General features: G+C 36.4%; 1 protein-coding gene across 1 annotated transcript; it reads left to right on the forward strand.

The window, feature by feature from the left end:
• The first annotated feature begins 9,160 nt into the window (after nucleotides 1-9,160).
• Nucleotides 9,161-10,542, forward strand: LOC140176579 (serine/threonine-protein phosphatase 7 long form homolog). The gene is made up of 4 exons (XM_072208103.1): nucleotides 9,161-9,457; nucleotides 9,538-9,881; nucleotides 9,963-10,067; nucleotides 10,167-10,542. The coding sequence occupies exons 1-4, from the start codon at nucleotides 9,161-9,163 to the stop codon at nucleotides 10,540-10,542; spliced, it is 1,122 nt and encodes a 373-aa protein (XP_072064204.1).
• Nucleotides 10,543-13,935: the final 3,393 nt, after the last annotated feature.

Below are 13,935 nucleotides of genomic sequence, written 5' to 3' on the forward strand. Positions count from 1 at the left end.
GGCCAATATCCTCCCAGCATCGTTTGATGAAGTTTAAATTGTACCCATCACTACCCGGGACTTTAGAAGATTCACAGTCCCAAACTGCCTCCCAAATTTCCTCCACCGACGGCATCAACTCCAAAGCCGCAGCCTCTGCTCCATCAATCTGTCTCACCAACCCATCCCAAAAGCCAATCCTCGGAACCAATTCTTACCGATACAGGTCCTTATAAAACCCTCTAATTGCAACATTTATTCTTGTTTGATTCCGCACTACCCGCCCATGAATCATCAGAGCATCAATCCTGTTATTCCGCCTTCTAGCCGAGGCTATGTTATGAAAAAATCTAGTATTTCTATCCATGTACTTAGCATGCTGTGACCGCGACATCTGCTTCTAGTGAAGCTCTTTCCTAACATACCACTTCTCGCAGAAACTCACCAATGCCTTTCTTCTAGCCTCCGTCGTACCATCATAGACACCATCACTAACCACATTATCTAGTTTCTTAATCTCCTCCTCAAGCGTCTGTAGTCTCTTATCCATGTCTCCAAAGTTGTTCTTGTGCCATAGTCGTAGAGGCCCCGCCAAAGCCTTCAACTTACTAGTAAACTGAACGTCTCCCAAATTTCTCCATTCATTTTTAACCATTCTCAGAAAACCCTCATGAGTAAACCAGGAATTCAGAGTTCTGAAAGGTTGTGGGCCACCCCCAATTCTTTTATCCTCCACAATCAACGGACAGTGGTTAGACAACCCTCGAGGCCCACCTTTTAGTCGAACATCAGGAAATTCCTCAACCCACTCTATATTAACTAGGACCCTATCAATCCGACTGCAAGAACGACCTCTGAACCACGTAAACTTCCTATCGTTCAGAGGCAAGTCCACTAACTGCATATCATGTACCCAATTCTTAAACTCCTCCGCTGACATCGGTAAACTACTCGTCCCTTTACGTTCTTCCATATGTAGAATCTCATTAAAATTCCCCAAAAAGCAGAAAGGCACCTGACACAAACCCGCGACATAACTCAATTCCTCCCATACAACCCACTTCTCCTCCCTCTCATGCGCCCCATACACCAGACAAAAAGCACAATTAAAATTATTTTTCATCATCACTCCTTCAACGCACAGCCATCTCTTCCCTTTATAACAGTTGTTGGCTTTGAACAAATCATCATCCCAAATTAACAGCAGACCCCAGAAGCCCCTGCCAACTCAAACTCCCAACCCGTACTACAACCTCAAATTCTTGCAACATCAAACTTAGTAAAATCCTTCCTCTTAGTTTCCACCTCCTAACATGTTTAGCTTATAAAAATTCTTCAACGATTTTATCATATTCAATTTTCCGTCCCCCCTCAACCCCAGTATATTCCAACAACTGAAAATCATTTAACAACATTTGTACTCACCTTATTGAGATTCTTTGGCCGACTTCTTCGTGCCTTTTCTTTTTGTTTTGCCATCTTTCTTTTCACCGCTAACTCTTCATTCTTCTCTTGCAAAATCGCTATAATATCCACTTCTAGAACAGCACCTAACTCCACTGCCAAAGCCCAAGTTTTCTCATTTTCTTTCATCTGACCTTGCATAGTAGTTCTGCCATCGACTGGCCCCTGCCGTCCCTCTGTCTTTGTCTCAGCCTCCGCGTTAGCCACCACACTTCCCTCTCCATTAGCCACATCTTCTCCCACCGTGCCTATCCATGCAGCTGGTCCCGAAACTCGCGGCCCCTCATCCACCTGCGCCGGGTTTCTCGATCGGTTTCCAGAAGAGAGATATGCATGTCCCTCTTCTTCCGGTTCCGGCGGCTCCCTTATCCTCTCCAACTGCCGCGTTCTCCCCTGCCCAACATCACCGGACTTAGCCCTCTGTTGGTCGTCGCGGCCCGCCCCAGCCATGGAGCTACGTGCCTCAACCGCCCTAAAGCCCTGACTGATCAACGCATCCCTTCTTGCACCTACAGCCTCCACCCCTCGTGCGTCTGGGTAGTCTCGCACTCCTTGCGTTCCCATTTCCTTTGGCTGCAGCGTGCTCTTCCCAGCAATCTGGTTGACCCGATATCCTCCATCCCTACCCGGTTCATCACCCGACCCAATTGCTCTCCACAACTGATCCTGACCAGCCTCATCCACATCAGCCCAATCCCTTTGTGTTTTCTCCCCAATCCGCAGCCCACCTTCCTTTCCTTTGACAATTGGGCCCTTTAACACCAAGCCCAGACCACCCTCATCTTCATAACCTTCCTTAGTTTGTTCAATATAAGAGAAGCCCAATCCATTCACACCCCTTATCCTTGTAGTCCCATTAAACACCTCACCTTCACAAACGGCAATTTCCTGCGTAACTGTTCTCTCTGAATCCCCCTCCTCATTCAATCCATAACCCCCAAAATCCTCCTGTCCATTACAGCCAGTGGAGCTATCCGAACCGTAACTCCTTTATCCAAATTAGGAAAATTAAAATTTAAATCATTCAAAATCACATCGTCATTGACCATTCTACCCTCCCCCCCATCGATCATCTTATTATTGAACATCATGAGGTCTGCCGCCGGATCCCCCGGCACCACCTCCTCCATCTGCCTACTCCCACCAGCAACAGAGTTCCTTATCACCGACCAACCACCTCGGTCTCGCACCGTGCTCTATGCACCACATGCCTCATAACCCACTTCTTTAATATAAACATCAAACCCACTACCACCCACTGAGATGTGAATCCAGCCTCGAATGGCGTCAAAATTGCTTGTGTCAACTTGAATGCGTCCAGCTCTAAAGGATGAACCTGCTCCTGTGCCGATATCACAGCTAATGACGTCACCTCATAAGCCACCCATGGTTTTAAACGTCTCTGATGACCAGACATGTAACGGCACCCCATAGTATTCTAACCAAACTCGTCTGGTCTCACACCGTGCCGATTCCTCCCATCTCCAAACTTTATTAAAAAATTGTAACAGTCTATCCAGCTTGAAGGTAAACATCTCCTCTGCATGCTTCACAGAATCAAAGGTGATTAAAACTTTACAAGCGCCGAGCTCGCTTACTTCCACAACATTAGGCACATTTTTGCAAATTGCCCTTCTTAGCGATTGGAGGTCTAACGGTTTCAAAGTGCTTCCCACTAAGCTCCGCACTAACCAATCCATATTCTCCACCGCCACCGTCACTTGAACCCTCTTCATCCGCCCATTCTCGTGATTGTCAGAGACCTGCATGTCATCCTTCTTCACCTCCGCAACTTGTGTCAAAGCCACCTCTTTTCCACTACTAAATTCCTTAAAGTCCCCCTCAAGTTGAACTCCCCGCTCCACAGGCACCCGTCGGTCCCTCTCCTTCGGCTGCCTGCTGAATTTGGCTTCACCTACAGATACGATCCTTCCTCGTAGGCTCATAGGGTTTATCTCCGTAATCGCCTTCGGTGCGCCCCCTTTCGTGGTATATCGTACGAAAGCAAAGAGATAAATTAGTCCCTTTTTCTATTTACGGGCAAGGTAGATATCGTTAATTCTTCCCGTCCAACAAAACAAATGATATAATTTCCTCTTTGAAATATCCTCTGATAAATTATCCACAAACACAAAAAAAAAATCATTTTTCAAACGATGATATTCTTCTCAATTCCAAACCCTAGAATCCTTTGTGCGTGATTAGAAAACCCTAAACCCACCCCTCCCAGTGTCCCCCCCTCCCCCTCTCCTCTCATTCTCTGGCCCTCTCATTTCGAACTGTATATCTTTAGTTTAGTTACTCATTTTCATTTTGAGCTGTATATCTTTAAGATCACGAAAAAAGAGAGAAATTCTCTTACTACTTGATCTATCTGAATTAATCCATATTATATTAATATGAATAGTTAAGACATTCCAATTACAATTATGAATGTAATGGAAGATATAAGGTTGGAAGATTATGAGTTTATGACATACTAACAGAATAAGATATATGCTTATCTACATCTATTGTGTTGCTGAGTAGTACAGTGAGTAGTACAGTGTAGCAACTAATTGAACTGGAAAAAGAAAAATTATTATTATTATTATTATTATTATTATTATTTAACTAACTATAAACTAAGACTAGATAAAAACAAATAATTGTGTATGTATGTGCTCTAATAGGACCAGATGTCACCACATATAGAGAATTTATAATATTGTATCATAATGTTAAATTTATAATATTTATCATTCTCTTCTAAGTAAAAATTTATCCTTGTTATTTAGATTATTTTTTTATTAATTTAATATTAATGATAATTAATTATAGTAAAAATACATAAAATTAATTACAATTTTTGTCAATTTGTAATTAATCTTATGTACTCCTTATGTATTCCTACTCTAATTAATTACTATTAACTTTAAACTAATAAAAAATAATCTAGTTAATTTTTGATAAATAATGCATGTTGTTTCATTTTTCAAATGCGATATATATATTAAATATTCTATAATTAATAATTTTGATAGCAAGTACAAATATTAAATCGAAGTATTCATTTTATTTTTAGTGGGTCTAGTATTTTTGCACTTGTAATGTTTTTTTTTTTAATGTTCAAAAGAATAAAACAAATTATGCTAAGACAATTTGTTATAGTATATTTTCATCATATTTTTAACTACACTTACACCAGCTGTATACTTTAATTTTATTACAATTCCATATTCCTTCCAAATTTAAGGTATTACAATTTTCAGCATATAATTCTTAATAGCTAACTTTTTAAAAGTTAATTACACCTTAAGAATCACTCTACTTATCAAAAGATCAGTATTTATTGTCTCACAGCTTCCAACTTTACTTTTTTTCGAATATTCTATAATGTTAAGTAGATACTTTCCCATGGCCACCGTCTGTCCATAATCCTAAACTATTTTTTATAATAAAATATTCTTTTCGTCTTCTGTCCATTATTTTACTTTCAGGTCCAATCATCGTGAAATTCGAATATGGAGCATACTGTATGATGTACATCCTTCTTTATCATCGTGTCATTTTGATTGTCAATAATATATGTTACAAATTTATAATATTGTATTATAATGCTAAATTTATAATATTTATTACTTTTTCTTAAGTAAAACAATTATTATTATTATCGAAATTATTTTTTATTAATTTAATATTAATGATAATTAATTATAATAAGAATATATAAAGAGTACATAAAATTAATTACATTTTTTTTCTATTTAATGCTAAATTTGTAATATTTATCACTTTCTCTTTAAGTAAAATATTTACTATTATTATCAAAATTATTTTTTATTAATTTAATATTAATAATAATTAATTATAATAAAAGTACATAAAGAGTACATAAAATTAATTATAATTTTTTTATTATTTTTTATTTTTATTTATTTTAAAAATTTTAAATGAATAAAAACAAAAATTAAAAAAAATTGTAATTAATCTTATGTATTCTATTATAATTAATTACTATCAACATTAAATTAATAAAAAAAATAATTTAAGTAGCTTTTTATTTGTCATTCATTATTTAGATATAATAATTTTATGAGATATCATTCTCTCTCTAAACATTATACAACTACTTTGTCCTTTCTTAACTAACTATGGATTCAGTTATCAAAATAAATAAATAATGCATGTTGCTTATTTTTTCAAATACGGTATATAAATTAAATATTCAATCTATCTATTTTTAATATATAAAAGTATATGAATAAATTTACTCATATTATTTTAAAGACATATTTTTTCTTCTACTAATACTATGTCAACAAAGTCGTCTATTTGACAAAATTTTAGAATCAGCCACTTAATTTTTGTCAAATCACCTATTATTTTCAAATCAACAAAAAAAATAAATAAAAAAAATAAAAAATACCAATAATTAGAAATTAACAAGGTCTATTGAAAAATGTGTCGCAACCATGACACCGCTGCTCTCACCGTCGCAACAGTTGTATCTGGGAAAACTACGACACTTGAATGGTGGTAACCAGTCGGGACCTGTCATCCTGGTTTATCACCGTCATTTGCGCCCAAGAGATGCTCTGGACGTCCGAACCCTCGCTGTCGAAATAAGAGTGAAAAAAAGAAGACATTTTTTGACCCGAAGAAGAGTGACCCTTATGGCCTATATGAGTCCAGCTTTCAAGGCCAGCTTTCAAATGCCTTTCACGATTGGGCCTTTGCACGATTTTTGTAATATTTAATACTTCTTTTTAAGTAAAACAATTATTATTATTATCGAAATTATTTTTTATTAATTTAATATTAATGATAATTAATTATAATAAAAGTATATAACGAATACATAAAATTAATTACATTTTTTTTCTATTTAATGCTAAATTTGTAATATTTATCACTTTCTCTTTAAGTAAAATATTTACTATTATTATCAAAATTATATTTTATTAATTTAATATTAATGATAATTAATTATAATAAGAGTACATAAAGAGTACATAAAATTAATTATAATTTTTTTATTATATTATATTTTTATTTATTTTAAAAAATTTAAATGAATAAAAACAAAAATAAAAAAAATTGTAATTATTCTTATATATTCTATTATAATTAATTACTATCAACATTAAATTAATAAAAAAATAATTTAAGTAGCTTTTAATTTGTCATTCATTATTTAGATATAATAATTTTATGAGATATCATCCTCTTTGAACATTATACAACTACTTTGTCCTTTCTTAACTAACTATGGATTTAGTTATCAAAATAAATAAATAATGCATGTTGCTTATTTTTTCAAATGCGGTATATAAATTAAATATTCTATCTATCTATTTTTAATATATAAAAGTATATGGATAAATTTACTCATATTACTTTAAAGACATATTTTTTTTTCTACTAATACTATGTCAACAAAGTCGTCTACTTGACAAAAATTTAGAATTAGCCACTTAATTTTTGCCAAATCACCTATTATTTTTAAATCAACAAAAAAAATAAACAAAAAAATAAAAAATACCGATAATTAGAAATTAACAAGGTCTGTTGAGGAATGTGTCGCAACTATGACACCGCTGCTCTCACGGTCGCAACAGTTGTATCTAGAAAAACTACGGCACTTAAATGATGGTAACCAGTCCCAGATCTGTCATCCTGGTTTATCACCGTCATTTGCACCCAAGGGATGCTCTAGACGTCCGAACCCTCGCTGTCGAAATAAGAGTGAGAAGAAAAAGACATTTTTTTGACCTGAAGAAGAGTGACCTTTATGGCCTATATGAGTCTAGCTTTCAAGGCCAGCTTTCAAATGCCTTTCACGATTGGGCCTTTGCACGATTTTTGTAATATTTATTACTTTTTCTTAAGTAAAACAATTATTATTATTATCGAAATTATTTTTTATTAATTTAATATTAATGATAATTAATTATAATAAAAATATATAAAGAGTATATAAAATTAATTACATTTTTTTTTCTATTTAATGCTAAATTTGTAATATTTATCACTTTCTCTTTAAGTAAAATATTTACTATTATTATCAAAATTATTTTTTATTAATTTAATATTAATGATAATTAATTATAATAAGAGTACATAAAGAGTACATAAAATTAATTATAATTTTTTTATTATTTTTTTTATTTATTTTAAAAATTTTAAATGAATAAAAACAAAAATTAAAAAAAATTATAATTAATCTTATGTATTCTATTATAATTAATTACTATCAACATTAAATTAATAAAAAAAATAATTTAAGTAACTTTTGATTTGTCATTCATTATAGATATAATAATTTTATGAGATATCATCCTCTCTCTGAACATTATACAACTACTTTGTCCTTTCTTAACTAACTATGGATTCAGTTATCAAAATAAATAAATAATGCATGTTGCTTATTTTTTTAAATGCGGTATATAAACTAAATATTCTATCTATCTATTTTTAATATATAAAAGTATATGGATAAATTTATTCATATTACTTTAAAGACATATTTTTTCTTCTACTAATACTACGTCAACAAAATCGTTTACTTGACAAAATTTTAGAATCAGCCACTTAATTTTTGCCAAATTACCTATTATGCTAGGACAATTTGTTATAGTACATTTTTGTTATTCTATATTTTTTTCGATATATATTAAACCTATTAGAAATGATTAAACCAAACCATGATTATTTGGGAGCGTATCTCGTATGACTAAATTATTCCATTTTTAATACTATATTGTATATAATTTTGAGGGAATAATACATCTCAAAATTATTCAGATTATCCAAAATCAAATTTTCTTCGTGAATATTCCAAGACTTATTTCTATATAAATCAAATTTATTAAATTCAATTTAGTGAAAATAGTACTAAATCGGATCAGATAGATTTAAAATGCATGTAACTTTAGAAAGACCATAAATCGAAACAATGAGTTTTGAAGTAGGAATGAACATAAATCGAAACCATTGAATTCGATTTATGAATACATGTAAATCGAACCAATTGAGTTCAATTTATAACATGTGAAGCAAGTCCATCGAAAATCGAAGCCAATGGTTTCGATTTAGTGGTTTTTGTAAATCGATATCCAAGATTTGATTTACAAGCATTTTGCATCCCAACTAGTTTGAATCCATTGGATTCGATTTATGCACATTCAGCCTATATAAGCAAATCAAATTTCATTCATTCGAACTACAACCAAAACGAACACCACACCCAATCCCACCACTCCGGAGGCGAGATTTACGGATAGCCGCCAAGAAAAGATTGAAGCTGGAGACATGGAAGACGACCCGAATCGTCTGTATCGACTAGATGGAGTCGCGTATATTGCTGGCGCCATCCACCTTGAGGTTGGTGAAAAAAGTTTCCTTTTTTAAGCAAACAATAGTTATTCTATAAATGTTAAAATATATGGTACGGTGGTTGATTAGAGTCTATAATTAGAGATTAGGAAAAAAAATATTTTTTAATTAAACTGCATGGTATAGACTAGTAAGTTAGTAAGCGGTTAGATAGTTATGAGGAAAGGTTAGATTTTGTTAATAGGTTTTTCAATAATTTTCTGTTATGGTAAACAAGTTTTCCAAGAAAGATCATGCCGTGTTTATCGTTTTCATGTTTTTCGTTTGTTGAAGATTGTATTGTGCATGTTGTGATAAGAAATTTTCTATCGTTGTGCAACCCCATTGCTGCATCAGTAACATGAGACGGCAACACGGTATACCGTTGGATGATAGGATAGTTCTGTACTTGCAGATGGCAGGATTATACTATCTTGCGAGACTGAACGAAACATGGTTTCGATTGGATGAGCCATTGGTCAGTGCATTCGTGGAGAGATGGCGGCCTGAGACGCACACTTTTTCACATGCCGTTCAGGGAGTGCACGATCACGCTCCAGGATGTAGCATACCAGTTAGGGCTCCGATTGACAGTCAGTATGTTAGTGGATGCCTTACGGATTTTGCGCGATATGTTGAGGGTGGCCGGCCAGCGTGGGTATGGTTTGAGGAGTTATTGGTGTTTTGCCTCCTGCGAACTGCATCGACAAGTTCACGGTGAAGTGTACATGGTTTCAGGAGACATTTAGTGAGTTGCCGCAGGGGGCAGACAATGAGACGGTAAGGAGGTATGCCCATACATACATCATGATGCTCCTGTCCACACAGTTGTTCGGGGATAAGTCGGGTACCCGCCTCCACATTCATTGGTTACCGTATGTTGCCCGACTAGAGGACATGGGTCAGTACAGCTGGGGGTCAGCTGCCCTGTCATGGCTATTCAGATGCATGTGCCGTATGACGAACAGAAATGTGGTCAAGTTGGCAGGTCCGCTGCAGCTCCTCCAGTCGTGGATTTTCTGGAGGTTTCCTGGTTTTCGGCCAGAGGGGTTTGATGTCTTCCATTGGCCGTTGGCGTCCAGGTAATCTGCCTTCAGCTACGCATTGTGTATGTAAGAATATGAGGATTTACTTTATTTTTAATTAAATATTGTGCATTTCAGTTGGTCAGGTTATCAGCCGACGTTGAGCGACAAGGGGCCTCGTGTGGCGCATTGGAGGCTTAGGATAGATTTACTCCAGCACAGGAGATGTGAGTATCTTTTGTTGTAACTCTGACGAGTGGTAAATTAGTATTTACATCTTTTACTATTTATGGTGACTAATGATAAATAATTATATTCACAGTTCTTGTGGATGTCATATAGCTTGCCGGAGGTTGTTCAGGTGGTGCATCCCGAGATATTGGAGCCACGACATATGTCGTTGTGGAGGGCAGCGACAGCTTTGATCTATTTCGCTGTCATTGAGTGGCATCCGGTGGATCGGGTTCTGCCCCAGTTTGGTGGGGTTCAGGGTAGACCTCGTGCTGCCGTGAACATAGATTTTCTGATGTCGAAGGACGGACGAGGCGAAGATCGGTGGTTTCCTCATACGCTACAGTTTTGGCACCTTCATTGGGCTGACAGGGCGCAACATGTGCTGCAATTTGACGTGGTTGCGGATCCAGGGCCTTCCCATGAGTATCTTGATTGGTGGTATCAATACGGCAGAAGGTTCTTGTCACCTGAGCATCTCCTATGAGACCCCAGGGCTGCTGCAATTCCAGGTTAGGCATTACAGAGAGGTCCTAGCCGAGTTCCTGACATAGGTCAAGTCCCAGATGTCCCTGACAACCATCGGGTTGCACGGAGGCAGCATGTTGGAACATGATCGAGTCAACGTGAGTGGGTCTGGTTGGAGGAGGCCATTGATGTGATGGAGGGGAGGGGTCATGGGCGGAGAGGTGGGAGGAGTCGTGGGATGCGAAGAGGGCCTGGTCGTGGTGGTTGGCGAGCAAGGCGCAGAGGTAGAGGCGGGCAGGATGACAGTAGTGGGCAAGACGACGATGGTAGTGACGACGGGGACGGAGGTGGCGACGATAGTCACGGAGGGGGCGGTGGGGGCGGAGGTGACGTTCTGTAAGTTGGTCTGAACCCAAAATGTGCCTCCGTGGCATTCTGAAGTACCTTGATCGATACGGCAGTATCAGCTCTAATCATGGACAGTATGAAGACCAATATAACATGATAATCAAGCTTCCTATGATCACTAGATATCGATGTGGCTAGACATTTGTGAGGACCATTATATCGTTTTACCTCCCAAATACCTCTGCACTGGCGGAGGCCATCCCGAATGAGCCATGCACACCCGCTTCCAAACTCCTTACACTTCCCATAGTACTTGCGATTATCGGACTCCAATACTTTGTACTCAAATCCACGACGAATGCTATATGTCTTCACGTTTAACACGACTTCTTCTTTATCCTGAAACTGCTGACCCACTTGAAATTCAGATACAACTCCTGTATTCTGTCTCTCCCTAGCACCGAACCCAACAAGTACTCCCGGATCTGCCTCAGGTGCCATGGCATCCAAGTTTAAAGTTGAGAAGTATGGGGGGTACTGATTGGTACCCGAACTAGATGCTCCCCCACCGACAGCTGGGGTCGGCCGTGCTGTGTCGTCATCACTATCATCTGCTATTGTGGCGGGCTCCACATCATCTTCATCATCATCATCAAGTAGTGCATCCTTGATATGTGAGCATCTTTCCTACCTTTTCCTAGTGAATTTGCATTTAATTTGTTGAGTTTAATCAAGAATTAATTATCTTTTAGCCACTATGGATGCTACTTTGAGTCGTGTGTAATTTTATTTATTTTAGGTAGCATTCGGATGGATTTGATGGAGTTTCCGCAGAAAAAGAGAAGAAGGCGAATGATGTTGTCAACCCTGACCTCTCTACACTCAAACCTGAATAACTCAAGCTACAGAGGTCCAATTGACGTGATTCTAGTGGCGTTGGAAAGCTAACTTCTAGAGCTTTCCAACGATATATAATAGTCCGTACTTCTTCTCCATCAATTCGTCCAAGGCTGCGCCTAACTTGAGATTTCTCAAGTTAGGCGTGGATTATTAAGGAATCAAGTGGTCCCCAACTCTCCAAGAAGCAAGCACGCAATCTCCTATTAATTCTGATTTAAACTTTATTTTATTAAAAATATGAAAAGATATTATTTAGTTTTAGAAAATATATTTACATTAATTAGGATTAGATATAAAAGGGAAAAGAATCTATTCTCTTCTCCCTACCTCATTCCGCAGTTTACAATTTACCGGAATCCTTATTTTCTCTCTGAACCATGAGCAACTAAACCTCCACTGTTAAGGTTAGGAGATCTGTCTATTGTATGGATTGATAATATTATTTTTCTATTTTAATTCATTTACTGATTTATGATTCAAGAATTGTTTTCGTTCTTTATCTTATGAATTTAGGTGGAACGGAAGTATGACCCCTTTTTCTAATTGAATTCTTGTATAAATTGGAAAAGATCTTTACTTGAACAACAGCTTGAAAATATATTCTCCTAAATTTCTAATTATCTGGACTTAACAAGATACGTGACATATAATCCTCTTATATTTGGGTAATTAGAATTTCTGTGGCATATAAACTAGAATTAAGTTTTACCCTCTAATTGGAATTAAGTGACCAAGGAATTGGTAATTGATGAATTTTAGAGGAGACTAAAAAGGTCTAAGGAATTAGGGTTTAGTCATATATAGTTTGCCATGAATTAAATCTTGCATGATTAAAATAGTTAGTAAGAAAAGTCAATTCGAAAAATAGATAACTCTAAAGCCTTAACTGTTTTCTCCATATATTATTCACAACTTGTTTACTGCTTGCTTTATTAATTTTCTAAATTTACTGTTTAATGCAATTGAGACCCAAACGCTCTTTTCTATTTGTCTAACTATGTAATTTAATCAACCATTATTGCTTAGTCCATCAATCCTCGTGGGATCGACCCTCATTCACTTGAGGTACTACTTGGTACGACTCGGTGCACTTGTCGGTTAGTTTGTGGGTCATAAATTCTGCACCAATCCTCAGCCCCATCGGGTACTCCAACCTCTCCAATGAGCGGGACCATTGCAGGAGGTCCGGGCGTCGCAAATGCTTCTTCCCCAACGGGCCAGTCTCACCAAATCCGGGGTCACCACGACGGTTGACATTGAATGCAAAGGAAGGAGAAGCAACTAAACCCGCCTCAGGTGCAATAACCGACGCAGCCGACGAGGCACGAACAAGCATGGAACTAGAGCAGGCTGGATGTCTTAGGGATTGAGGATTCCGATTCGAACCTCCAGAACTAGATACCACATCAACAAGCTTAGCCAACAGTTCTGGAGTCCTCACTTCGGGAAACTTACGGCGACAATGGTGCAGAACTTGCAAGTCTTCGTCACTGCTAATAACAAATGAATCATACTTTACATCATAGCGTAACACGGATATCGGGATGCTATAGAACAATTTCTCTACCCATTTGACGCCAAGCAAACCTAGTTTCTAGAGTATAGTATCCTTAAACTCAACAAAACTCGTAGAAGGTTTGAGAAAAACACTCAGCGAGTCCTTATCAGTGAACTTAATACCTGATCACGTTTTTTTCTTAATGGACCCTCTATAGTGCACAAGAGCTACAAAACTCTCATCACTAGTCATTGTGAATCTCACTATTCTAAAAATTTACGTTGAGCTCGCATATATAGAGATCAATTATGTATAAATCGAATTAATTGGATTCGATTTAATCATATATTGAAACAAACACTAAATCGAATCCACTTTATTCGAATTACCTTTTTGTTCTTGATTTCTTATAAATCGAACTCAATTGGTTCGATTTATATTCATTCATAAATCGAATTCAACTAGTTCGAAACTCATTGTTTCGATTTATGATCTTTCTAAAGTTGCATGCATTTCGAATCTATTTGATTCGATTTAATACTATTTTCACTAAATCGAATTTAATAAATTTGATTTATATAGAAACGTATCTTGGGACATTCACAAAAGAATTTTAATTTTGGAAGATTTGGATAATTTTGGAGTGCATTTAGTTTATTTAAGTAA

Source organism: Arachis hypogaea, chromosome 12 (assembly GCF_003086295.3).
Source record: "Arachis hypogaea cultivar Tifrunner chromosome 12, arahy.Tifrunner.gnm2.J5K5, whole genome shotgun sequence".
In the NCBI taxonomy this organism is placed as follows: Eukaryota; Viridiplantae; Streptophyta; class Magnoliopsida; order Fabales; family Fabaceae; genus Arachis; species Arachis hypogaea.

What these genes read in the sequence shown, in the direction of transcription:
- LOC140176579 (XM_072208103.1), top strand. Translation starts at nt 9,161, where the DNA reads ATGAGACGGCAACACGGTATACCGTTGGATGATAGGATAGTTCTGTAC. An exon ending in CATTGGCCGTTGGCGTCCAG is followed by an intron (nt 9,882 to 9,962) that starts GTAATCTGCCTT and finishes TGTGCATTTCAG; the next exon opens with TTGGTCAGGTTATCAGCCGA. An exon ending in AGATGTGAGTATCTTTTGTT is followed by an intron (nt 10,068 to 10,166) that starts GTAACTCTGACG and finishes GATGTCATATAG; the next exon opens with CTTGCCGGAGGTTGTTCAGG.